Raw genomic sequence first — 24519 nt, 5'->3', positions numbered from 1 at the left:
GAGAAACATGCAGTTTAAATGTGTTGAAATCGTCACAGACGTGGATCACCAATGAAGCAGAGACACTGATCTATATTCTTTAATTGGTGTTTATTGTAATATGGCGAAGTCTCAGACGCTTCAATTCTCATCGGAGGATGAAAGTCAGAACCTTGATGAACACTAGAGGACAGACGGACACAAAGAAACTGGACACAAAGGAGAATAACTAAACTAATGACCACCGTATGTACAATGAAATACATATATCTGCATTAAAAACTATACTTTGATAAATATATAACTTCATGGGTCGTTAAGTAGTAATAGGAAATATTCAAAATACTGCGATTCTTCTCTTTAAATAGATACAAAGGATTTGTATAAAAGTACAATTTCTCCAGTTCTAGGTAGCGTCTATTCGTCGATGCGTTCGTACTGCACAGAGCTGAGCGACGCGTGAGAGGCCGGGACGTCGAGGCGAGCGATATATACAGGAAGTACTTCCTCTAACAGGCGGGTGGATAGTTCTCCATCTGGAGGCCAACCAAAAAAAAAAAAAAGAAATCACAAATGTTTTGGTGCTCTTGAATGATCAACATTGAGCTTTAGAAAGAAGAAAAAAAAAATTTGTCAAACTGCAAAAGATCAAAATAAAAGGAAAAAGTAATTTAGTAGTTAATGTTGTGTCCGTGTTGGTCTGCTGATTGTTATCTGACGGGACTGAAGGCACCAGCTGGTTACATTCATACAAAAGGGCACTTTGGGCTCATCAGTGTGCATGTGTGTGTATATTATATATATATAATTTCCAGGAATCTCATTGGTTGGTTGGTGCGTCCCTCATCCAGCTGTGGGTAAGGCGTCGTTCAGCGTGAACCAATAGCAGCGCAGGGTTTGTGGGGAGAGGCGGGGCCTCTAATCAAACATGCTCCTCCGAGTGAGACTTGGTGACGTCTTTCTGCCGAGTCGAGGTGTCCCCTAGAATATAAAACACACACGAGTGTAAACAGATGTGAGATTAGAAGAACAGGGTGGTTAAACTGAATAAATTAATAAATAAATAAATAAATAAATAAATAAATAATGGACGAGGACGTACAGGTGACTGGGCTTTGGAGAAGTTGACGTGCGCATAAAGCAGCACGGCAATGTCCTTGTGTCCTGCTTCCAGAGCGATGGACAGGGCATTACTCTCATCCTGGAGAGGAGACAACAAGGAATGACAGTCAGAAACACTCAACTTGTTATTGTTTATGAAACGGGGAATATCTGCACATTATCTGTGAGATAAAGTGACGGCAGAATGACTCAGAATTTTCCTAAAGAAAACACACAAATATCTAAATAATAATATGAAATCTGCACATCTGCCTGTATTTTCTTATTTCACTGTGTTTGGGCAACATTTCCAGCCTCTAAAAACGTAGGTCGGATAATTCAAAGCTGACGTCCGACTCTTCACAGAATTTATTACACAATTTAGGGCCTAAATGTTTTGCTGAATAAAATCATGACTTATGATCTATTCTAACTATTTATAGCTGGAAGGAAACTTCTCTAGCTGCTATTTGTATTTTGGTCTCCAATCAATAATGGAGACAAAAAGGGCAAAAAACTATTTTATAACAACGACACTCAGAAATATTTAGTCTATAAATGTTTATTGGTAATTTAGTGTTTATTCTCTGTTGCACTTAAACTGTCGGGTGGTTTATTTATATCTAAATATTTCATAAGCTCTTTGCAGGCTTTTCAATGCCCCCCAAAAAATCTTAATCTGTAGAGTAATTTAAACTGTCAGATCAACGCTGTGGACTAAAAACGACACAGCATTGGTGGCATTGAAACAAAGTACACGCGTGGCGTCGCTGCCGGCCTCGGTTACTCACGCCGTCGCTCAGCGTGGCGTCGCAGCCGGGCCGAGCCAGCAGCAGCTTCACGATCTCCACGTGTCCGTGCTCGCTGGCGCACATCAGCGCCGTGGAGCCCTCGTCGTCCTGGACGTTGACGTCGGCCCCGTGAGCCAGCAGGGCCCGAACCATGTCCATCCTGCCGTGACTGACCGCCAGCATCAGCCCCGTCTGACCGGCCTGAGGGAGGAGAGACGCTCCGTCAACACCTTCATCTCGCGTGTACGAGGAGGAAGAGCAATAACTAGAGGTACATGGAACTAGATGTATATAACAATATATTTATCTGCAGTAAACCAAGTATTGCAAGATGCCTTGATGGACCAATCAGGCGAACGTTCGTCTGATTGGTCCATCAAGGCATCCTGCAGTCTGTTATTTATTTGTTTATATTTATAACAGACCACGGCTGTGGATTTCACAATAATGTCCCGTTTTATGTTCATTATCCTTTACACAGTAGAAGTATAATATGCTCTATTAACATATATTATCCTATTACACTATATAGTACTGGACATGTAATATAGTATGAGGTGAAATAAAGCAGTAATATGGTGCAACATAATTGACCACAGTACAAAAATATAGAGAATATCAAATATAATATGGTATAGTTAAATATAGTGTTATGTCTAAGAAAACGTTTGAAAATGAGTCCAACAGGATTAGAATAGGAATTAAACAAAAATTAAAGTCTCTGTTTGAAACCCGCTTCAACACTTCAAAAGCTTTTATACTAACAGTTTATTTCCAACATGTCTAGTCTGTTTAATCATTACAATTATAATAATTATTATTATTGCCTGGTATTTTATGCCATTTAATTGTGGGTTGATAATGGTGGTAATATTCTGATTAAATCGGCCTCATTGCAGGATTATGTCATCATCAGAATACTGAGAGACTATTGTTTGTTAATTAAAATTATTTTAATTGATGTTTTATGATTTAGTCTTAAAACAGTGACTCATAGAATGATGTCTCTGGCAGTGAGAAGTGGAACTACGTGCAAAACATTAAATCTTCTCCCCTTTCACAACAGAGCTTCATTTTAAACGACTGTAAATAAGAGTAAACATCCAACGTGTTCTCTAGTGTGGCACAAAGTCTGCAGAACAGTTTCCTTCTTTTACCACTTGGTGTCACCAAAGATCTATTTTTGGCGCTTCTGAAATCAAACGTTTGCAGTTAAGACTCAACTGAGACTCTTGAGCATCATCTGGTTTATTTCTGACTATTTCTGGGATAAAAATCACCTCATTTTAAGCTTTTAAAATAACATTCATGATGTTGTACCTCAGTCTATTTCTGCCTCTTCGATTGATTCATGAACAAACATTTGTCCTCACGCCGTCTCATTGAAACCTGAACCCGAGCGCTCGCTGACCTCTGACCTCTGCGTCACTGACCTGGCTGGCTCGAGCGTTGACGTCTCCTTTGCTGAAGAGCTCCTCCACGATGCGCATGTCCTTGGGCGACTCCACTGCGGCCAGCGCGGCCAGCATGATGGGCGTGTACCCGGCCTTGTTCTGCTGGTTCACGTTACACACATCTGAAACACACACACACACACACACACACACACACACACACACACACACACACACACACCATGTTTAAAGCCGGGTGCGGGTGGTCTCCAAGCACTCGTCTCCGGTCTATGACCCGTCAGTCACTCGTCGCTGCGGTAACGTACGAGGACGTGTGTCAGGCCTGCGGACTCGTCTCCCGACCGGGACGCATTGTCTGAACGCACCCTCAAAAGAGACAAGACATCAGAGCCGTCAAAGGGAGCGACGGGCCGGCCCCCACCGAGGGGAGGAGCAGGGTCTCAGGAACTGGGAGGACAAAGGCCACAATGGGAGCAATGGGAGGGGACGCGCCGTCACCGAGCACGGGGACACAAAGGGCCTTTGGAGCAGCGAGTGGCCGGGACCTCATCACAGTCTATTGAGCCTTCAGGGAGATCGGGGAGGATTCTACACTGTAAAAAAATACTCCAGTAGAAGTCCTGCACGGAAAGTGTGGCTAAGTATAATCAGGGAAATGTATTAAGAAGCGAGATATAAAACCTTTTCCATCACATCCCCGGTCGCATTGTGCACCTATTTAATGATGAGAAAAAATACTTCATATTTCTACATCAAAATAATCTTTTCTTTTTCTATAACAATACCATGGCATCCATACTTCCATTAATCAAATCAATCTGCAACTTCAAGCAATCTCGTTCGATTGGACCACTAAATAAAAATGGAAGGGCTCAGAATGTAATCTATTGATGGATGCCATGATACTGTTGATGCAGAAGAAAAGATCATTTGATTTTAATGTATAAATATGAAGTATTGTAATTATATTTGCTCATATTGTTACATAGGTGCACAATGTGACCGGGATTCGAGAGAAACTACAATCAACGGCAAAATCTGAAGAAATTCCCTTCAGCCAATCCATTAAATACCACATTTACCAGAAAGGGACGGATGCAACCGGCATAAAAAGTAAAAACAAAAATAAAATAAGGGGTTTTACATGGTAAATTGTCTTGTAAATTGTTAGTTACCATCCTAGCTCCGCGGATTCTGGCAGAATTTGAGAGTAAATTGATATCTTAAAATAGGAAGATGGAAAGAAGCAGGAGGGGTGGAGTCTCCAGGAGGTGTGATGCGGTTCTTTCGGGAAGTAAAACCAAAGCTGCATACGCAGAACAACGATAATCTCAGTTCTTTTTAAACTTTTCAGAAACGCAGGAACAGCGGATTCCTTTTTCTATATACACCCTGCTGCTCTCACCTGCATCCAGCAGCTTCTTCACCACCTGGAAGTTGGAGTGCGACACGCTGTAGTGCAGCGCCGTGTTGCCGTTGCCGTCGGCCATGTTGACGACGTGGCGCAGCACGGCCGGCGAGACGGCCCCGAAGGCGCTCAGGTAGTCCTCCACCATGGCCGCCTCCGCCGCCTTCTGGCTGGACACGCGGAACCACTCGTTCTGCACCGTGTTGATGCCGGCTCTCTGAGGAGGACGGCCAGAGGTTGAGCTCGGAGGTCGACGCCCGAACACGTCGAAACTCAATGTCTAACCTTTAAGGACACTTTCTGCACAAGGGCATATTTTGGTGCACATGAGGCTGAAAGAGTAGTGTAGCCCTATGAAGAGTTCAAACGGGCGTAATGTTTTAAATAAAAAAACAAACATTTCACCTTTATTTTGGAACAATATGTCCATTAAGTCTAATTTATGGAATGTTAGGGTAAAAATTAGATAAGGGGAAATATTTTTCATGACACAAAAATCTTAAAAACACCCACATTAAACAGTCGTGTGAAGACCAGTCACATTCCATTGGGAATCTGTGTTAAAGGTCATCTCCCAGGGTCATGTGGTATAATGTAAATATAATGTTTTATTAAAAGTTCAATACACTTTAACTAATCAAGACTTTTCTCCGTTCGGCGTGTGAAGCATGCGAGAAAAACTCAGTTTTCTTCAAGAATTCAAAAGGTAACAAACAAAGTTTTCCTTTCAAACAGAAAATAAATAAATCCTGCTCACCAGATCTTTACTGCTCACAGCTTTCGGGTCACTGAGGTGAGTTTTGAGAACGTTGCTCGCAGCCAACATCTTCTCGCTGAGCTCATACCTTTGGGGACAAATGGTTATTATTACATTTGCTTTCATTTATTTATTATCATTATTTGTCAGCTAGTTATTTACTGCGTCTTAAGAGAGACTGACGCATTTCCAGCTCTGATTAAATAATTGTTTTATTCTATTCAACCAATTCTTCTGTAGTTTCACTGCTTAGCTTCTCAATTAAACTCCAACAGAGAAAATACAGAATACACGTTGAAGTGGCTATTCACGAAAACATGTTGTTTTCATACCTTTACTCCTCTTTATTCAGTTTGACTGTTTTATATTGACTAATACATGCTCATTTAAAAAAGAAAAGTAGGATTTGATATGGCATTTAAAATGATAACGTTTAATTCATAACCGTTTTATGATAATGAAATGCTCAGTTGGTGTCCAGTCATGCAGCTCGTTTTGGGAACAGTGATCATCACACTACACCTACCTGCATAAACCGGATGCAACGAGTTAACAGCGGCATTTTTAAAATGGTCAAATGCCAGTAAAATAAATGACTTTGAGAATAAAATCCTAAAAAAAAACAAAAAAAAAAAAAACACACCGACTCATCTTTCAAACACATTAGTCACACACAGTCGTCCTGAAGAGTAAAAACAGACCCACCTCTCTCTCATCTCCTGCTTCTCTGAACTTTCCTCCTCTTCCTTCCTCTTCACCTCCTCTGCTCCCTCGGGCTGAAACTCCTCCGTGGTGCTCCTTGCCTCCACATTCTCATATTCCTCTTCGTTTCCTCCGAACTCCTTCTCCTCATCCTCATCTTCATCCTCGTCGTCGTCGTCCGACCCCGAGGAGCTGCTGTCCTCTGAGCTGGAGTCGTCACTCGACGTCGTCTCATACCTGTATGTGCCACAAGGGGGCGACAAAGGCAGAGGAACTTGAAGACTCAGATGTTTGCACCCAAAAAAACAAAATACCACAGATTTCATGACTTGAACATCAGTACCTTGAACCTCACTTGGGATACTTAGGAAAAAAACAACAACTTAAAAACACTGATTCATGACCATATTCTGTTAAAAACATCTGACCGGCAGCTTAAAATGCAAAGATAACATTAATCTACTCAAACATTCAGGACAACGGTTCTAAATATCTATTTTCCGACTCACCCTCCGTTCACCCCGACAAACTGCAGGTTCTTCTTGGTGCCGTTGGAGTCGGGTCGGCCATCTTTCTTCTTCATGATGGACTTCAGGGTGCTCTGGCTGCACGGCTGCCCTGAAGGAGAGGAGAGGGAACGCAAGTTATAATTATATTTTCACACAAGTTTATTTTAGTTTCAGCAGCTGCTGACTTGCATGTAAACAGTCTAAAAGATGGAGAACGCGTTTATGTTTAGTGTGGAGCGATAGACGGACATTTCATTTATTCACGATTGAAATCATTTTTATCTTAATCATTCATTATTTAGGGGCAAAATAGTCACATTTAAATAAAAAATAATTAGTAACTTCACATCCGTGTTGGGCTACATTTCTGCTCATGTGCGATTCTTTGCATGTAAACAAGACGGGTCCGTAATCACGGAACTTTTTACCTGATATTAAAAATCAACTGCCTTCACAACCTAAAATAAAACTCTCCACCCGGATTCAGTCCGTTTAGTAAATGTGAATTTTCTACTCAACATTCAGGACAAGTTAAAAGAAAAAAGAAAACGGTCAAGTTTCTATAAACTCTGCATCTTTTTATTCTCTTTTCCTGCATTTTGTCATCTCGCATTCATTACATTTTTTTATTATAATTCCCCGCAACATTAAAAGTATCCGTTAACAGCAGAATGAGCCACTAAAGGTCCTCCGACAGAGAGGAAAGCAGCCGTTAAGTGTCCGTCTCACGCTCCTTCCAAAGCATTTGGGTCAGGGAGCTGGAAGTCGCCCCAAACCCTCAAAGTATCTCAGTCACGTTAAACACAGGCCTCCGAAAACCAGAAGTACCAGCAGAGCGCCAGAAACACTCGGCACATCTGCCAAGGCTTGTCCTGATTTGAGGGGCCTCTTTTGCTGCTCCGGGGGACAGCAGAGAGAGTGTGTGTGTGTGTGTGTGTGAGTGTGTCAACATGCATTCAGGTGCATATGTGTCTACAGTGGAGTGTGTGCGCTCAGTAGCAACAGTCATTCAGCACGTTCTGCGTGTTTTGACAGGTGGAAGCGTGAGCAGCTCGTCAGGAGGAAGACACGCTGATGATGACGAGGAGGATGATGATGACGACGTTTGCAGCATGTTGCTCCTGTTGCCCGGTTCACAGCAGTGGAATGCAATTAAATACATTTACTCAAGTACTGTACTTCAGCACAATTTAGAGCTACTTGTACTTTGAATATTTCCATTTTATGCTACTTTATACTTTTCATTTTTACTGCACCTTTAGTTACTAAAATATGAATCAATTAATACATTATGAGTAATTATGAAGCAGTACATAAAGTAATTAAAACCAGCTGCAACATTTAAGCGCCGTACAGATGAATAAGTCTCCACTTATCATCCAGTAATAAATAGTTTTTTATTTATTAAGTATATTTTCAATGCAAATATTTTCGTACTTGCAATTTCTACACTATGGTTGTACTACTTTTACTTCAGTGAAAGATGAGTTTGGGTTTATATATGAAGGACAAATGAAAGGACATTCAGATGATTGTTCAGCAGCCGTATTGTAGGCCACAAATATAAATAACCATAAAGATGAATAAATAAATAAATAAATAACCATAAAGATGTGCTGCTATTTCTAAACCCACTGTAATATCAGCACTTTACCACTCGAGGAATGAAGCTAAAGCGAGCCGACCAAAGCCTCGACCCTCACATAACCGTCGCTGCCTTTTTGCCAAAACATCACATCTACACACTAATAACAGCCTCCAGCTGTTATACAATAATGCAGCTGGATAAGTTCCCTAAACACAGACTCGACGGCCTGAAGCGAGTCCTCGGCCGTACCGTGCAGCGCTGTCGACATCTGCAGGACCATACGGCTCTTCTGCTCCGCCGCGCTGAGCTGCTGCTGCGCAGGTGTGTTGGCGGCTTTCTCTGCAGACGTCAGGCCGCATGAAGTCGTCTCCAGGTGTGACCGCTCCGAACAAAGCTGCTGACCGCTCTCTGAAAGAGGAGGAGAGGGGGAGCAGACAGTCAGAAGGGACGGACCGGTTCAAAGATTCGGAAAAAAAGCAACAATTCAAACAAAAAGCTTTAAAACCGCTGCCTGCCTGACGTATTTTAATGAGGAGTTGGCATGTTATGATGCATTTAACTCGGTTACATCTCAATAAAATGTAACTGCAACCAACTGACCGCTTAAAGGGAAACTTTCATTTTTTCGGATGTTATTCATGACATCTTCGTAGTAAAAAAGGAGCAGTGTGCAGGATTTAGTGATATCTAATGGCGAAGCAGCAGATTGAATTTTTATTTGGTTTGTCCGTTCTGGGTTCCCGTAGAAACATGGCGGACTCGGTGAGGAGGACCCGCTGCGTACGTAGATACGAGAAGCTCACGAAGCTAACGGAAAGCACAACGGTTCTTAGTCTGAGGTGATTACACACAAATGAAAACACGGTTATGAAGAATATATTCAATCTCTGCTTAAGTAGGTTTACCCAACATGCTGTGAGAAGTGAGAAGTGTTGCACCATAAACAAAACTAACTAACTGTGAACTTGTCTTTTATTTATGGACTTCTTTATTGCCTTCAAACAATCCCTGTCAAGCCGCGGTTCTCAAACGTTTGTCAATCTCTCCTTCGGAAGAGTTAAAGTTTTCACATTGTCATCTGAAACTAAACTAAAGCGGTCAAATAAAAGCTGTAGTGGAGGAGTACAAATAAAAAGTCACATGAAATGTGACTGAAGGAGGTATTGGGTGGTAAACGTACATCCAGCTCTAAACAGTCACATTCTCTTCCCCACCTCGTTCATTGTGTTCAGCGTCGTAATTAAACGGACTTCATCTACTTGGAATGGGAACATCCAACATTCCAGAAGAGAACAAGCTCCCAAACACGAGACAATCGGCCAGCGTTCGTGTGCCAGCCCGCCATGAATGCGTGTTATGTAACTCAGGAGCCGTGAATCAGCATCGGCAGAGAGGTGTCGGTGGAGGCGGGGCGGCCCGCGAAAACAACCAGAGGCCGGCGGGGGCGACGCGAACCGCCTCCCAAAAAGAAATGAGCTCATTGTTGGTTCTCGTCCAAAGACCCCGCCGCATTTTTCAGGGTCAGAGATAACTTTGGGCTGTCCGATCCGATCAGGGTTCTCTGTAGACGGTGTGCACACACACACACACGTCTGTGCATTACCTCTATAGCAGTTTTGTCTTCCGATTAGCCCTGCAGTAGTATGATGAATGCATTTACAAGCCATACAATTAAAAGTCAAAATCCTGCATGTTTGTATACACACACACACACTTTATTTTTGTATTATGTATATATATTTTTTTTTAAATCTATCATCACGATCAATTTATCATGTTAAAGCATGTGAGTTCATTATTATTACAAAATATTATAGTCAAGCGGGATCACAGTCAAAACTAAACGTACTTTATACATAAATAATTAACTTAAATTTACGCCATCTTTCCTTTTTTATCTTTATTATAAAACCGAAGTGTGGACCCCAAAATCTCGGTGTTTAATGTATATTATTCTTATCTTTTTCCATCTTAATTACAAGTATATTCACTATATTCCTAATCCTATACGGCAATCAGCTACATTTTGTAAATTTCATGATTCAACTGCTTGTATACTTCAGCAACTTTATGAATTTCTCCTTAAAAAGAACTTTTTTGGAGTTTTTGGCCTCGAGTTGCCGTTTATAATTTACATTGACGGTAAATAAGTGAAACAATATGCTAAGAAGAAGAAACCTAGTAAAGATGTGAATACCAGATATAAAATAATTTATTTGTTTACAAGAAAAATCCACAGGGCGACTTTAAGTGTTGCTACTTTAAACCTCTTCAGGAGGTACTTGATGTAATTTACGTGTTAAATTGCTCTGGTCCCAAAGACAAGAGAATAAAAACTCAAAACAGAGTCTCAGCTTACTGTACACCTAAAAAAAATGTTGATTGTAACACGAGACAGACGTAACTAGTTCAATCTATTGTGCAATAATCGGTGGAGGAAAAAAGAAGAGTAACATAACTCTCAATGCTCCCTCCGGCAATAAATACATGACTGCAAGCTTCTGTGTGTCTTTCAGTCGTCTGCCCTTGAAACGATGCTTTGATTGCCTGGCATGACGTTCAGCCAGTCGTCACGAGAACCATTAGTTTCCTGCAGCACTCGAGCGCACGCGGACCCGTTGGCATCCTCAAACGTCTCACCTTCGCTGGAGTTCACGGAGTCCGACTGCAGCTTCCGGATGTCCTCGGCGCTCCCGCACTTCATGACCGAGTTGATGGACGAGAGCGTGCTGACCAGCTGGCTGTTGATGGACCCGAACTGGGACTGGGGCTGACCGAAGGCGTCCGCGAGCTCGCTGTAGTTCTCCGCCAGCAGCATTTGTTGCTCCTGCAGCAGCTTCTGGACCCGCTCGATGTAGTGGTCCAGCCCGGCGCCCCCCTGGGCTGGAGCTCGCGGCGGAGCAGCCTCGACCTCCACGGCCTCTTTGCTGCTGCTTGCCGCGCCTTCCGCTGGCTGGGAGGGGCCGCATGCTATGTTCCTGGTTTTTAATCCAACGAGGAAGTTCTCCTGGATGCTCACTGGTCCCGTCCCGCATTCTTTGGTTCTGGTAGAGTTCGATTTGGCGAGGAAGGACTCCACGTCTGTGGTGGTCCCCACAGCGATCGAGCGCGTATTCACCGTTGCGTGAACGTCTTTGATGAGCCCTTCGCCGGCGGCGACCGTCCTCGTTTCAGTCACGGTCGTGTTGGTGTGTTTGTCACACGTGATCAGCCCCGTGTCGGTGGACGACTCGGTCAGGACCGACGTCTTCGTGTTGGTGGATTTGCTCGCCACCTCCGTCTCGGTATTGGTCTGCCGAGTTGCCGACTCGGGAGCGGCCATGACACCGGAGTCCACTGTGCTGACGTAATCTGGGTCAGTTCCTTGCGACAGCAGCGTCTTGACGGGGCCGACGGTCACGTCCACCGAACAGTCTCCACACCCGACCGACCTCGACTCTTTGCTCAGCTCCGTCATGGGTTTGCAGAGAGCCAGGCTGTCCACCGATTCCTCCGTGTTGACGCCCGCCTCGCGCACGCTCAGCGCCGTGCCCGACGGCTGGTCGCGCGTCTCCACCCGCCTCCCTACGCACTGGTCGCTCACCGCCACGCGCTCGTGCACCACCCACCGGTCCATCGGGACCTCCGGGCCCGCGGCGACGCTCCGCACGCTGGGCTGACAGGACACTCCGACTGTGTGGCTTTGGAGAGTTTCGGCCGCGTTTGCGTGGCTGGATTCCAGATGCTCGCCCACTCCCAGGCTGCGCGTCTGGACTTTGGCCTCCACGCAGGCGTTGTACATCTCGGGCCTCGCCATCGAACCTTTGTCCACTTTTTTCTTGTGTGACCCGCCGGCCGCTTGGAGCTCCAGCTTGAGCTTTCCCATCTCTATTTGGTGCGTGGATTCCTTCAGCTGCACCTCCAAGCGGTAGATCTTCTCCTTCAGGGACTCGATGGTCTGCTGCTGGAGCTCGATCTCCCGCTCGGCCTCGCTGCTCATGCCCAGCATGGCCTCGGTCACGCCGACCGCAGCGCTGCGCATTTCCCGCGGCTCCGTCGATACTCCGGCGTCCCGGAAACGGTGTCTATCCGTCCCCCGATTGACAGGGAGGCTGTTCATGTTTTCGTCGGTAACTACGCCAATGGACGTTTGGTGGGGCTGGATATGCGTGAGCTTCTGAGGCCGAGTTGCAGTCGCATTGTTGTCCAGGGTCGTCGTCGTCTCCAGAGCTTGGACCTCGGCGGCCAGACGTCTGAACTCCTCCAGCTGCTGAGTGTTCTGTTCCTGGGCTTCGGGCTCCATGATGTGCAGCTCCGTTTCCTTTTGGACGGGGCCCGGGTTCTCCATTTGGTCGGCGCTGCCAACACTGTAGGAGCGCTTGCGAAAGCCACCAGGACCTTGATTTTTGGACTGAGCAGCCAATTGTCTTTTCTCTTCCTGAAGAACCGCAATCTTAACCTGCAAGATAGGAATGGTTTTCACCTGCTCCTCCAGCTCCTTCAGCTTCTTGAGGGCCACGACCATCTGCTCCCGGATCTGTTGGAGGTGCAACGGGCTGACGTTTGTGACCGGCGTGGCCATGCCGGAGCTCATGGGGCTGTGGCGGATGGAGCTGCCCACAGATGGCGGGTAGTACAGGTTGTACTCTCCATTGGGGAGGTGGCCGTTGATGGGGAGAGGGTGATGGGTGCTGGGAGAGATCTGGCTAGGGGCCACGGAGCCAGAGTAAGAAGACAGCGAGCTGCTGGAGCCCATGCCGCCGAAGCTGGCGAGACGGCGGCGGGGCATCGGCGGCTCGCTGTGCGGCTGCATGAGCAGGCGCTCCTGCTCGAGGCGAAGACGCGTCTCCATGAGGGTCTTCTCCACCTGGGGGTTGCGACGGGGGGCAAACCTCGGCGAAGGAGGCGGCAGGAGCAGCTTCTGCTCCTGGATGCTCAAGTAGGATGGCTGCGGGGGGGCGTCACAGGCGGCTCTGGAGAAGGTGGGGGTCAGCGGCGCGGCGACCTGGGGCCGGGCGCCAAAGAAGACCGGGGACTGCTTGTCGTCGCTGTTGGAGGAGGACAGGGAGTCTGTGGAGGTCCATTCAGCCTGAGTGCTGCCCCCGCCAGTGCTGCCCCGAGGCACCGCCAAGGGTTTGGCCAGTTTGGGCTTCCTCTGGATGCTCAGCTTCTTAATGGTGTTGCCCCTCTCAATGTCGTCGACATATTTGAGGAAGTCCAGGTCCAGCTGATAACCGTACGGGGTTTCAACGTAGTAGGGGGCCACAGAGTCCTTCTCCTCCTCCGTGCTCGGGCATCTTTGTCCTCTTTCTGAAACAGACCACAAGAAGGATAAAGTTAGTGAAGAGTTCAGATTTTAGTGTTTTTCATAAAGGGCGAAAAGCAAATTAAAAAAAAAATGCAGCGCTACATAATTATCTCTACGTTACATTTGTAGCCCCGAACGTGTAAAGAAGAGAGTACGAGAAGCAGCAGCTCCAGTGTCCGGGAAAGTGTTTCCTCGGTCGCTGACGATGGCCATAATTTGACAGAGCGAGTGCAAACACGTCTCGGGTTTCTCACATCTCTGTTGGAAAAGTGCGAGTGATAATCATTTTGGCAAGGGGGCTGGTTGAAGTCGGCCCAAAACTATGCGAGACGCAACTATGTGGAGCAAACAAAGCACCAAAAATGGCGAGAGGCGTAGTAAACCTCTGAATAAAGAGTGCTAGGTTTTTACTTGTGTAATTTAGTTCGTAGGAAAGCTTGCGACAGATAAACAGAACGTTGTTTACAAAGCTCGGATAAGAGACGAGGGAGAGGGGGCAGAAAAACAGACCGTGTCAATATTTTAAAGTCCAAAATTCATCCGACGTGTCGACATCCGAGTTTCTACAGAGCACACCGTTAAAAAAGACAAACAAAACAAACTGTGCTGAACTTCTTGAGTTCATACACTTTGTACAGCGCAGTCAAAGCCGCTTAGAGTCCAAACTCCACACTCCCTGTCAGAGGGAGTCAGTCAGCTTTTTCCGGGCCGTTAGGAGACTCGCTCTGCGCTGGCTAAATGCAGCGTCTTGTTCTTGGTATGTCTGGAACTCTCACCGGCTAAAGCAAACACAAGGCTGGAAATAAAACAGCCCGGCACTTCCCCGGCTAACTCAATCCTTTCCATTCAGATAATAAAGAGGGGAAGGAATTACAAGGCTTGAAGCCTGCCTCACCGCCTTGTTGTTCAAGCTGCACTCCCCTCAGACCGGCAGCGTTCTCCTTCCTCTTCTCTCTCTCCGTCTCTCTGCTGGACACGATTTAACTGCAGACCTGAGCCACAGAACTGCTGTTTCTTCTCACTCTCTCAATAGAGGAGGGGGGCATAAAAAGTTCCACTATTGGCGTAAACTAAAGCACCACTATTGGACAGCTGCCTCCTCCAATCCCGTGAGGCTCTGAGCCCAGAGCTTCCCTTTCCAAATAAGAGTCCTGTTATTCAGTTGGAGGGGAGGCGAACTCATGACAATGACGGCCTGTTGTTGAGACCAATCCCTCGGCTACTGCACGCGTCAAGAAACATTTAGACTTTGCAGAACAAACTTTCACCAAATGAAGAGCGTTATTTGATGTTTTCTTCACAACTACGTAGAAAAGGCAAACGTTATAATGTGTAAATAAAAGTCTTGATGCAGATTATCTTTATTTTAGGAAAGGCTGTGACTAGCTTCTTTTACGCAATATTTACTGATAATGTAATAGATTTTTCTTATCGTTTAGCCAATAAAATGACGGGATATGCTGAGAAATTATCTATTTTTATTCAATTTGTTGTTTTACTTTGCAGTTTCAGCAAATCAGCGCCGACACAATTAGTCTTGAACAGAAGATAATCTTCAAAAATAGATTTATCGTTTCAATGTCAAATATTTGCAGGTTCCAGCCCCTCAGATGTGAGCCGTTGACAAATATGATAGTAATTTTTATATAATAATAATATATATAATATATATATATAATAAGCCCATCACATTGGGTGTTTAAGAACTCTTACTTTAATACTATTTTCTGAACTCTTATAGGAAAAAAAGAGATTAACAGATATGCTACTAATTCAAAGTTAACGCAAACTTGTACATCTATTCATGCCGATCTGAGCACAAGTGAAGCTCTTTTCCTTCAGGAACATTTACTAGAAAGTTTAAGTGCATCTTAAATCGTAAAACAAAACCAGCTTTGTGTTTTCTTCTGCACAGACCTGAAATAAGCACATCCTGTTTTGTTTTTTTACTGGTATAAATAATCTGAGAGGCAGCAGCACAGTCACGGTCTTGTGCCGTCTGGCCCTCCCACCCCACCCCGGCCCGGGTTTCTGACCAGCCACGTCTCACTCACACAAAACACACAGGAGTGACAGGCGGCCCTCTGGTACCGCCGAGACCCGCGGACAGCTGAGCGATGACCTCATGAACGTGGGACAACTGAAGGGGTCGCGCTGCAGCGACGGGGCCGAGGGCCCGGGAGTCCCTCCAGTTATCAGCAGCTGTTACATTGTCACTTTGACAGCGATTACACAACAGCTACACACTTTCCTTTCCTCCGTTAAACAACTACGATGGTGTTACATCATGCGATTTCTTTACAACTTCTCCTCGTCGGCTAGAAACGTCCTCGCATGAAAACACAGTTTGCACCACCAGCGACTTACATATTTTTGGGAGATGAAGTGCACGTTTTCCCACCAGCATGAACACTGCTAGTATTTAAGGAATGTAACAAAAAAGGGCCTCCATCTCGATATAACTTCAGTGTATCTTTTATAGTACAGTAATAACTAATATAATTCACATGATACTGAAATGGGCCCTTCTGCATAATGAGTACTTTGACTTTTGGTATATTTTGACACATTTCTGCAGAAGAAACATTTAGAATTTACTTGAAACTGTATTTCTACTGTTACATAAAAAGGAATTTCCTTATGATGCATTACAAGTATTTTTTCTTCATATTTTACCGTTTTCGGGACTTTTCTGGGCACCAGCAAAGATCATTCGGACCCACTTTGTTCTCATTAACGCCGGTCACTCTCTTCATTCATTCTAGCTTTCATCATCATGATTTATCACTCGACAACACCAAAACATCTGCTGCACTTCTTTGATGTGAAAACTGAGCTTTTTCTACATTTTGTTTAGCTGCAAAATCAAATATATTTTAGTTTTTGGACTGTTGATAGGATAAAACTGAAAATGTAAAGATGAGTTTGAACATTTGGAAGTTGAGGGACATTTTTAACATCTTGTAGACGAAAAAATCCATTAAATAAAAAAACTAAACAGAAGAATTGATAATGAAAGCAATAGTTACTACACTTAAAATAGCATCCAGAGCCCCGCTTCACTTCTCAGCTGGGGTATTAAACCATTTCAGCCCAATCAGCCGACATTAGCTGTACATTCATTCTGCAGAAGCTCCAAAAGAAAAATGGGGCAACTGTTGCCGAATGTTTCCAGTTGCATGAGTTTCCCAAATTTCCAGACCAGAGCTTCCAACTGAAACCATGTGCCGACTGAACACAGTTGCTCTTTCAATTTAAAGTCAAATACGTCGACATCCGGGAGAAGCCCCACCCCGTCTGATTATTCACACTTCCATCCACCAGCGACACCAGCACATGTTTTAGCCATTTACAAGTAAGTAAGAACTCTTTAAAGACATGCACACGTCGGGGCTTCTCGTGAGTGGTCTGTATCAAGTAATAAAGACATCTTGGTTGCTTTATTTCACATATTTTTGCCACTCATCCATCTAAAATGCTGCACTAATTTCTTCGACTCCTTTTCAGTAACTTTAAACCCATGAACTGTGTGTGTTGCTCTTAAAATACTGCACTGAAGGCCAACTTTGGGCCTTGATGTTAGAATCTGTGAGGAAAACACACACACAGGCTTATTTTGCACTGGCTCTGTAAAAAGTCTAATTTTAGAGCTGACAAAAGCCCTTTAACATCCACACGGCCCTCGGAGGCAGATTAAAACAAGGTGATCTAAATGAGTCTGCCAGTTGTTTGTTATCAAAACGGTGCGCAGAAATCACAATATCTGCCTCTCTTTCTATCCACGCAGAGACGTCACAGGCTTCTCTGGGCTGCAAAACATGCGGCTTATAATGCACTGCACCGGAGATGTATGCCTTCATTATTCCGCTTTATTTTTATATAAAACTCTTCATGAAAACAGTAAATACTGAACGCATCAGCAGATCTTTCCGTACAAAGTCACGAGACGGACACGTTACAGTTGCGCTGGTCTTAGATGCACAGCTGCAGAGTGGAATAATTCAGTGCAGCAGTTAAACTCTGCTCTCACTCTCCGTGTAATGCACAAAGTATGATGCAAGTGCTTGGGTGGAGGGGACTCTGGTGGACACACACACACACACACACACACACACACACTTTCTCATACAGCCAGGCTGGTATTTCCTGGCTCCGCCTGCGAGCTCTATACGCCTAATTACTCACAAGAAAAAGTAGAGCCAGCATTCGATCAACGGTTCATATTTCAGCAGCTCAACACCAGGAACAGGGAGAAGAAAGAAAAGGAAACAGACCTAAAAAGACAATAAGTACAGTCAAGCTGCACATTCCTGCCCAAAAGCGAACACAGGCCAGACAGACGGCCAACTGAGAGCCATTAGCTTCTTCTAGAAACTCACAGGGCCGATGCCAGACTGTGCTGCCAACTTCAACAGCTTAACTCTGTACACGATGACGATGATGCAGGCCGGAGGAAATGTTTGGGCTTCCTCTGCAAACAGAGGCAGCGTGGAAAGCTTTGCCCACGTCGGCCTTTTCTCATAGATGGTCAAGCAAAACAATCAGACCCGACGTCCTGGTTCATTTCTAGTGATGCCATTTTAACTTCAGTTGCTCCACGCTGATGTTTACGTCGTGGATCACCATCTACAAATATTTTACAATTTAACTATCGAAATGGCAAAAGCAGGACTTTAACAATTTTAGGGAATAACAAACCTTTTTTTTTTTTTAAATAAATCTGCACCAAAACGGACAGCCATTTGTGCTGCACATCATCTTAACAAGACTAAAGTAATGAGACGCAAAGTGCTGACGTCGCGCCAACATTCTCACAATGACGACGCTAAACCTCTGCAACAACCCGCTGAGTGACGGACCGCTCGACTGACAACAGCTGATGTAGCAGCTACCCCGCATTTCAGAAACAGAAGATGAGTGCCATAGTTACAAATAACATAATTTTAACCCCCTTTTTTTGTACAGATACAAAATTTGAGGCTGCTGGGAGGTGGAATTTTGCTAGCTCAGAAGCAGAGTCAGGCTAGCCAGTTCCAGTCTTTATGCTAAGCTAACGTGCCGAGACCCTGATCTTTTTGTTCCTCCAGTTGCATGGAAAACAAATCATCAGTAGTCATTTAACAATAAAAGGGAGCACCTTTGATACCATAATAGTGGAACAAAAAGGTTTGTGTAGTTCACAATGGGGCGCCTCATTGCAGGTCTTGCAGTACCGTCTTGTTGTTGATGCTAAATGAATAAACTGTTCAACCCCTTTTGGCTGACGATGAACGGATTAGTGCTCACTGGAGTTACAGTCGCACTTAAACCAGTTCCACATCTATTCATCAAACAGTAAAGACGCCTTTAGTTTACTAAGACGCAGGGCTCCGCCCCTCCGGCACACATTACGAGGAGCCAACCGGCCTCAACATAAACACAATAAGGAAAGCACGGGGTGGTTTCAAGTGGAGGCTGGGTAACGGGAACTAAACCACTTCAGTGGGTTTGAATGAGCAGCGGGGGTTTGGGGTTCGACCCATCGGCACGACGCTGACCGCCGCGCTCTGGGTTTACTGTACACAGCAGACTGGTGGCATTCAAGGGAAGGTCTGCCGTGACTGCAGGGTATGTTATTTTATGCCAGACTACTTCAGGGAGGATGTTTCAGTGCAAACAAGTCTTTTTTTGAGGGGGAGGGGGGGTAATGCCGAACACACTATCACAATTTGTCGGCGATTTGTAAAAATGTTGTTGAAAAAAAGATGTTGACGGGATAATTAGAGATGCAATGAAGTGGTTTCCTGCAACTGACTTTCCACTAAAACTTAAAATAAAAGTTATGACTGCATGCAGTAAATATTTCTTGGAATAGTATGTTAAAACATCGCCTCTGCTGAGGTTTTATGTTAAATATATGCTGGATTCTTTGTTGCACGTCCCAGTTATGTTATGTGAGAAGTCTTACAGCACAAAACTGGCTTTGAAAAGGCAAAAGATTTGCTCAAACCAAATAGTCCTTGCAGCAGAAGGAGACAAGCTAGAAGGAGGCGAGCTAGAAGGCTACAAAGTGGCAGTCCATCAAGAGCCTCCCCCTAAAAAAGAGGATACTACACCTCCCACAAAGCAACATAATAGCACTCCAGACTCGACCCAGTAAACGCCTAAATCTTTCAAACTCCTCACCTCCACTGTGTTTGCATTTCATTAAAAATAAATAAATCTCCTGAAGTCCGAGCCGAGACAACAGACTTGATGAAGCTCCTCCAGAAGAACAGAAGACATCACATGTTTTACAGACCAAGTAGTTCTCATGAACTAAACTGTGTGAAATGTCCCTTTAAACTGGAAACAAAAACACTTTACTGCCAATATTTCAACTCTAAAAACCAACACAGAAGCGGAGAAATGTTTTTCCTCAACATATTCGTCCGTCTACCACAGGGGTCAGCAACCTTCCGTATCCAAAGAGCCATTTTGACCTTTTTCCACCAAAAAATAATTGTCTGGAGCCGCAAAAAATATTTGACATCACAGCTTCTGAAGTTGTATGTATAGTCATATTATATATACAAAAAACTATAGTTTGTTGTATTTATGAAATTATAGAACAAGACTAAAGACATTTTTTTACATTGTATTGCTATTTTACCTGTTTATAACTATCAAACAAAAAATAGTCATGTGTCGGCTACATTAAGGTTAATTAAAAAACACAACTATACAGACCTTCAGGTCTATCTATATTTGTGGCTCATGTGGTCGAGTGTTTGCCCTGTAAAGCCTAATTTATGGTTCTCCGTCAGGTCAACGGCGTAGGTACGGCGTCGACGTGATGCCGTCGTTGAGCATTCGAAGTTCTGCGTCGAGGGACCGCGTTGCTCTGCAATTAACCGCCATGCCGCCAGGGGGGTGTGCCTGTGTGGCTGTGTGGTTTCAGGGGTTACAGCCGAATTCCGGTCACAGTAAACAATGGCGACCAAGTTGGAGCGACTGCATTTGGAGTTGGAGCTCATCAATATTGAAGAGCAAATGCTTATGTTGCAAATGTTGAAGCGCAGGCGACAGAGAAGACGTTTGCGGAGGTGGTCTGTACGACCACTAAACCGGTCGAGGCTGGGAAAAAGCAACTGCCGGAAATTACGTTCTGAGCGGACCAATCACAGCGCTTACGGTCCGCGTCAACGCGACGCATAGTTAGGATTTTTTGGAGGTGCACGTCAGGCTACGGCGTAGGGGTCTGCGTCGACGGCGTAGCTACGTCTTCTAGAAACTACTGACAGAACCATAAATTAGGCTTAACTGCAAGGTAGCAGGTCCGATACCCGTCCTCTTCACTGAGTTTTACATTTTAAACGCATATCTTTTGCTACGTTTACACTGAGCGTCCTCCTCATTAGAGCACCACAAACGGACGCCTCACTGTCTCATGAGCTGCCAGAACCAGCAGCAGGAGTGGAGTTTGGAGACGTGATCCACTTCCTGAAAGTATATCTACTTTACTCAGTTTGCTGCAGCAGTTGAGGAATCGCTCTTCTGCACTCATCTGCGAGCGAGGGCGGGGCTCTGAATCAGGAGTAGCAGCTGCAGGGACGGAGGCTTGACAGCGACGTGACAGGATGTGATGCACATTTTCGTGAAAGAAATATTGAAACATTTATTTTTATTTTCAGTGACACAATATCACCTAAAACTCCAAGATAAGAGGACTTCCCTTTAAAAGTTTTTCCACAGGGCAAAAAAAAAATAAAGTTGTCTTTTTTTTTGTCAAAGCCTCAGGGAGCCGCAACAGACGGGCTAAAGAGCCGCATGCAGCTCCGGAGCCGCAGGTTGCCGACCCCTGGTCTACCAGGTCATGAACGTATTAATGTGGAGTGAATCTCTGCAGACGTCTTGAGATTCCTTCGGTGCAGCAGGTGACCACGTTGCCATGTTGACTGCCAACACTGCAGATAAGCTATTTTTAAAGTTTGCAAGAGAGAGAGGGGGGAGTTTAGCATTTTTCACATTCTGTAAAAATGGACAATAAAAAACACTTTGTTGGGTTCGTAGTCTTTGAAGTGAATCCACACATATACATACTTAAACAAAAGAGTGGGGTTTTAAGCAGCGGTGGCAGACCGACGCTGAAAGCATCTGTCCTGCATGCTGTGCATTCCTGGAGGGATTCTGGAAGGAAGAAGCTTCACTCTCTCCCGTTAGTGTGGCCAGGAATGTGAGTCGTCTGCAGGTGCGTGCGTGTGCGTGTGTGTCAGTGTTTAGTTCACACTGAAGCGTGCAAATCTTCTCTGCATGTTGCGCGCCGTGTGAACACACACAACCTCCATAAGTTATTCCTGCAGCTCTTCTGCTACTGAAACACGCCGAGGAGTGAATGCGTCTCGGTTTGTGTCCAATGTCAGCTAAAGTTTGACATTCCTGCAAGTATGTGAGATGTCCATGAAAAGGTTGTGTGAACAAATGCATAACAAAAAAATTATAGATAGACGGACAATACAAAATTATATTTTTCAAATCTATACAAAACATCTATATAATGAGGTTTTATTTGTTTATTTCTGGTTTTACTTGGTGAAAAGTTTCGTACTGCGTGATCAATTGCTGTTTATACAGTTAAAATGTATTTAAAGTCAACTTAATTTCCCATACCTGGAAATGTATATTTTATAGTATGTCACATGTACGCAAAACCTATGTGTAAAACTCAATTAAGTTGATTTCAACCATTTCACTTAGCTCTGGATACAAGTAATCAGTCTCATTCATTCTGATGCCACTAATGCAAGACGCTACAAAGCTTTGCAATAATGCCACATAAGTATTGCTTTCATCTCTTTCACGGATGTAAACTCATATTTTAAAGCCTAAAGAGTTACTGAAATCTTATCCCCCCCCAATTCCTACAGCAAGAGTGGAAAGCTTTTACTTCTGTGAGACGGAGACGCATGTGATGCAGCAGCTCACCGGTTAAATATACACGTCAGCCTGCAACCGGACACCAAGTCTACATTTAGGCCCTTTGTGTCCTAATCCAGCTCAGTCATATTTTAGTAAGGACAAGCACACGCTGTTCAAGAGGCAGCGAGGGATCAAAGTATATTATGAACCAATCGTCTGCTGGAGGAAAGTAACTTCTCCTCCCACAACGACCGTGATGATTCAGTCTGACGCACTAAAAAGGTGTGAACTGTAACAGAGGAAAATAACTTAACATACAAAAAGATAAAACTAGATCATGCTAGAGTATCCCCAATACATGTACAATGAAAACTCAAACAAAATAGAACATCACGGGATAAACTAATGAATAAAAAGGGTTGTTTACCTGGGCCGTTGCCATTCACGTGCATGGTTTGAGCCATGGCTGCAGCCGCGTGCTCCCAGTCCCACAACAAGACCTGCGGTCATGCAACTGCCATGCATCAAGTCCAGGTTACCATGCAGCCTGCGGACTAGACACAAACACACAAGGAGGCATTTTACTCACGGAGAAGGTTAGTCGAATGCAGACAGGTTAAGCAGCTCTTTATCTTTATGGCAAATAACATAAAATGTCTCTGAACAAAAAGTGAACTTTCTTTACGAGGCTCGTCAGTTCTGCAGTTTCTTGAACGTGAGCTGAAGATCCAGATAAAAGGTTTCAATATTTTAGCCAGAAATGAGGGCGTAACGTGACGCATGTGCACACGCCACCGGAACGGTTGATGAAACGGGTCCCCCCCACAAATATATTTTGCTCAATGAATGTGTACATTTAGAAAATTACTGTATTTTGCGTCATCATCATCATGATAATAACAGTGGGCCTAATACTGTTAATTCCACAACGGGAGAGACTTGATGTTCTCTGCAATAAGGCGGAAAATATGGTATTGACGAGTTGAAAAATAGCCCAAAAATAATCAGCATATTGGCAAAAATCCAATATCGTGCTACCTAAAAATATAACCTCTCGTTTTCTTTTTTTCTATCCGTTCATTGCTGCATGCAGCTCGAATTTTGTTTTTTTTACGTCAAAAAAGGTTCATCTTCAAACAAGACATGACACTTAAACATACATTAACGTTATGTTTGTCTGAGCACCTTATTTTATACTTTATTTAAAACCCATTGCACTGTTGTCGTCGTTGATTGTTGATCGTCTCGTCTAACGTCTCATGTCTAAAGTATGCACCTTCCACCAAGAAAAATTCCTCGTTTGCGTAAACATTCCTGGCAAATAAACGTTTCTGATCAGTAGAAGCATCAGAACATTGTACCTCAAAACTGTACTTTGCAGGAATATTACTAAGTACATTTACTAGAGTGCATGCAACGTCTCCATCCAACATTTATTTTGTGTTCGATGACAAAACTTTTAGTCTCCGACAGCTGAAGCCCACTGGAAGCTTTTTTTCTTCTTCCACAGGTGTGTTTGCATCTGACATTATGAACATAGAGGTCTAGTGTGCACGGGCCTGGTCATCATCAATGGATACACTATGAGCCGAGACAAAAGAGCCATTCTCCTTCATAAAAAGTCGACTTTATGGGCGACAGAGAGGCCTGGTTTGTTAAATGAGGAGCATCTGGAGGAGTAAGGCTGGCTCAGAAAGACGCAGGCTCCTTCTATACCCTCCGTGACCTCAGTAGGACGGCTGACCTTGGATCCCCCGACCCGTAGAGCGCTGGCGGCACATTTAAAATCAGTACAAACTGGGAAAATACCATACACCTTCAAAATAAACCCCTAGAAACAGGGAGATGCGTTTTATTTCCTTCTTTTTTTGCCATTATCATTGCGGAGAAGAAATTAACGTGTAGCTGAGCGAAGAAAAAAAAGAGAAGCTAGGATTCATTGGAAGAGTCACTCTGCAGGCCAGCGTTCAGCAGCACATGCAAGTCCTTGTTTACAGTACGCAGCCAAATAAAGCAGCGCAGTGACGTCATCTCGCCACCGCGGCTAAATCCAACCTGTCCGTCACCCAGAGGAACGTTTATAGCGCCGATACGGAGACGAAAGA

General features: G+C 44.4%; 1 protein-coding gene across 1 annotated transcript; it reads right to left on the bottom strand.

The window, feature by feature from the left end:
- Positions 1-72: 72 nt before the first annotated feature.
- On the bottom strand, positions 73-22878 carry kank1a (KN motif and ankyrin repeat domains 1a; the record flags this gene model as incomplete). The annotated part of the gene is made up of 11 exons (XM_079222959.1): positions 73-960; positions 1082-1180; positions 1872-2072; positions 3305-3447; positions 4692-4911; positions 5452-5539; positions 6157-6390; positions 6663-6771; positions 8500-8658; positions 10891-13539; positions 22842-22878. The coding sequence occupies 11 exons, from the start codon at positions 22876-22878 to the stop codon at positions 898-900; spliced, it is 4002 nt and encodes a 1333-aa protein (XP_079079085.1). The 3' UTR covers positions 73-897.
- Between the last annotated feature and the right edge of the window lie 1641 nt (positions 22879-24519).

This window comes from Taurulus bubalis (genome assembly GCF_910589615.1).
Source record: "Taurulus bubalis genome assembly, chromosome: 8".
Classification (NCBI taxonomy): domain Eukaryota; kingdom Metazoa; phylum Chordata; class Actinopteri; order Perciformes; family Cottidae; genus Taurulus; species Taurulus bubalis.
This window is presented reverse-complemented; position numbering and strand designations above follow the sequence as displayed.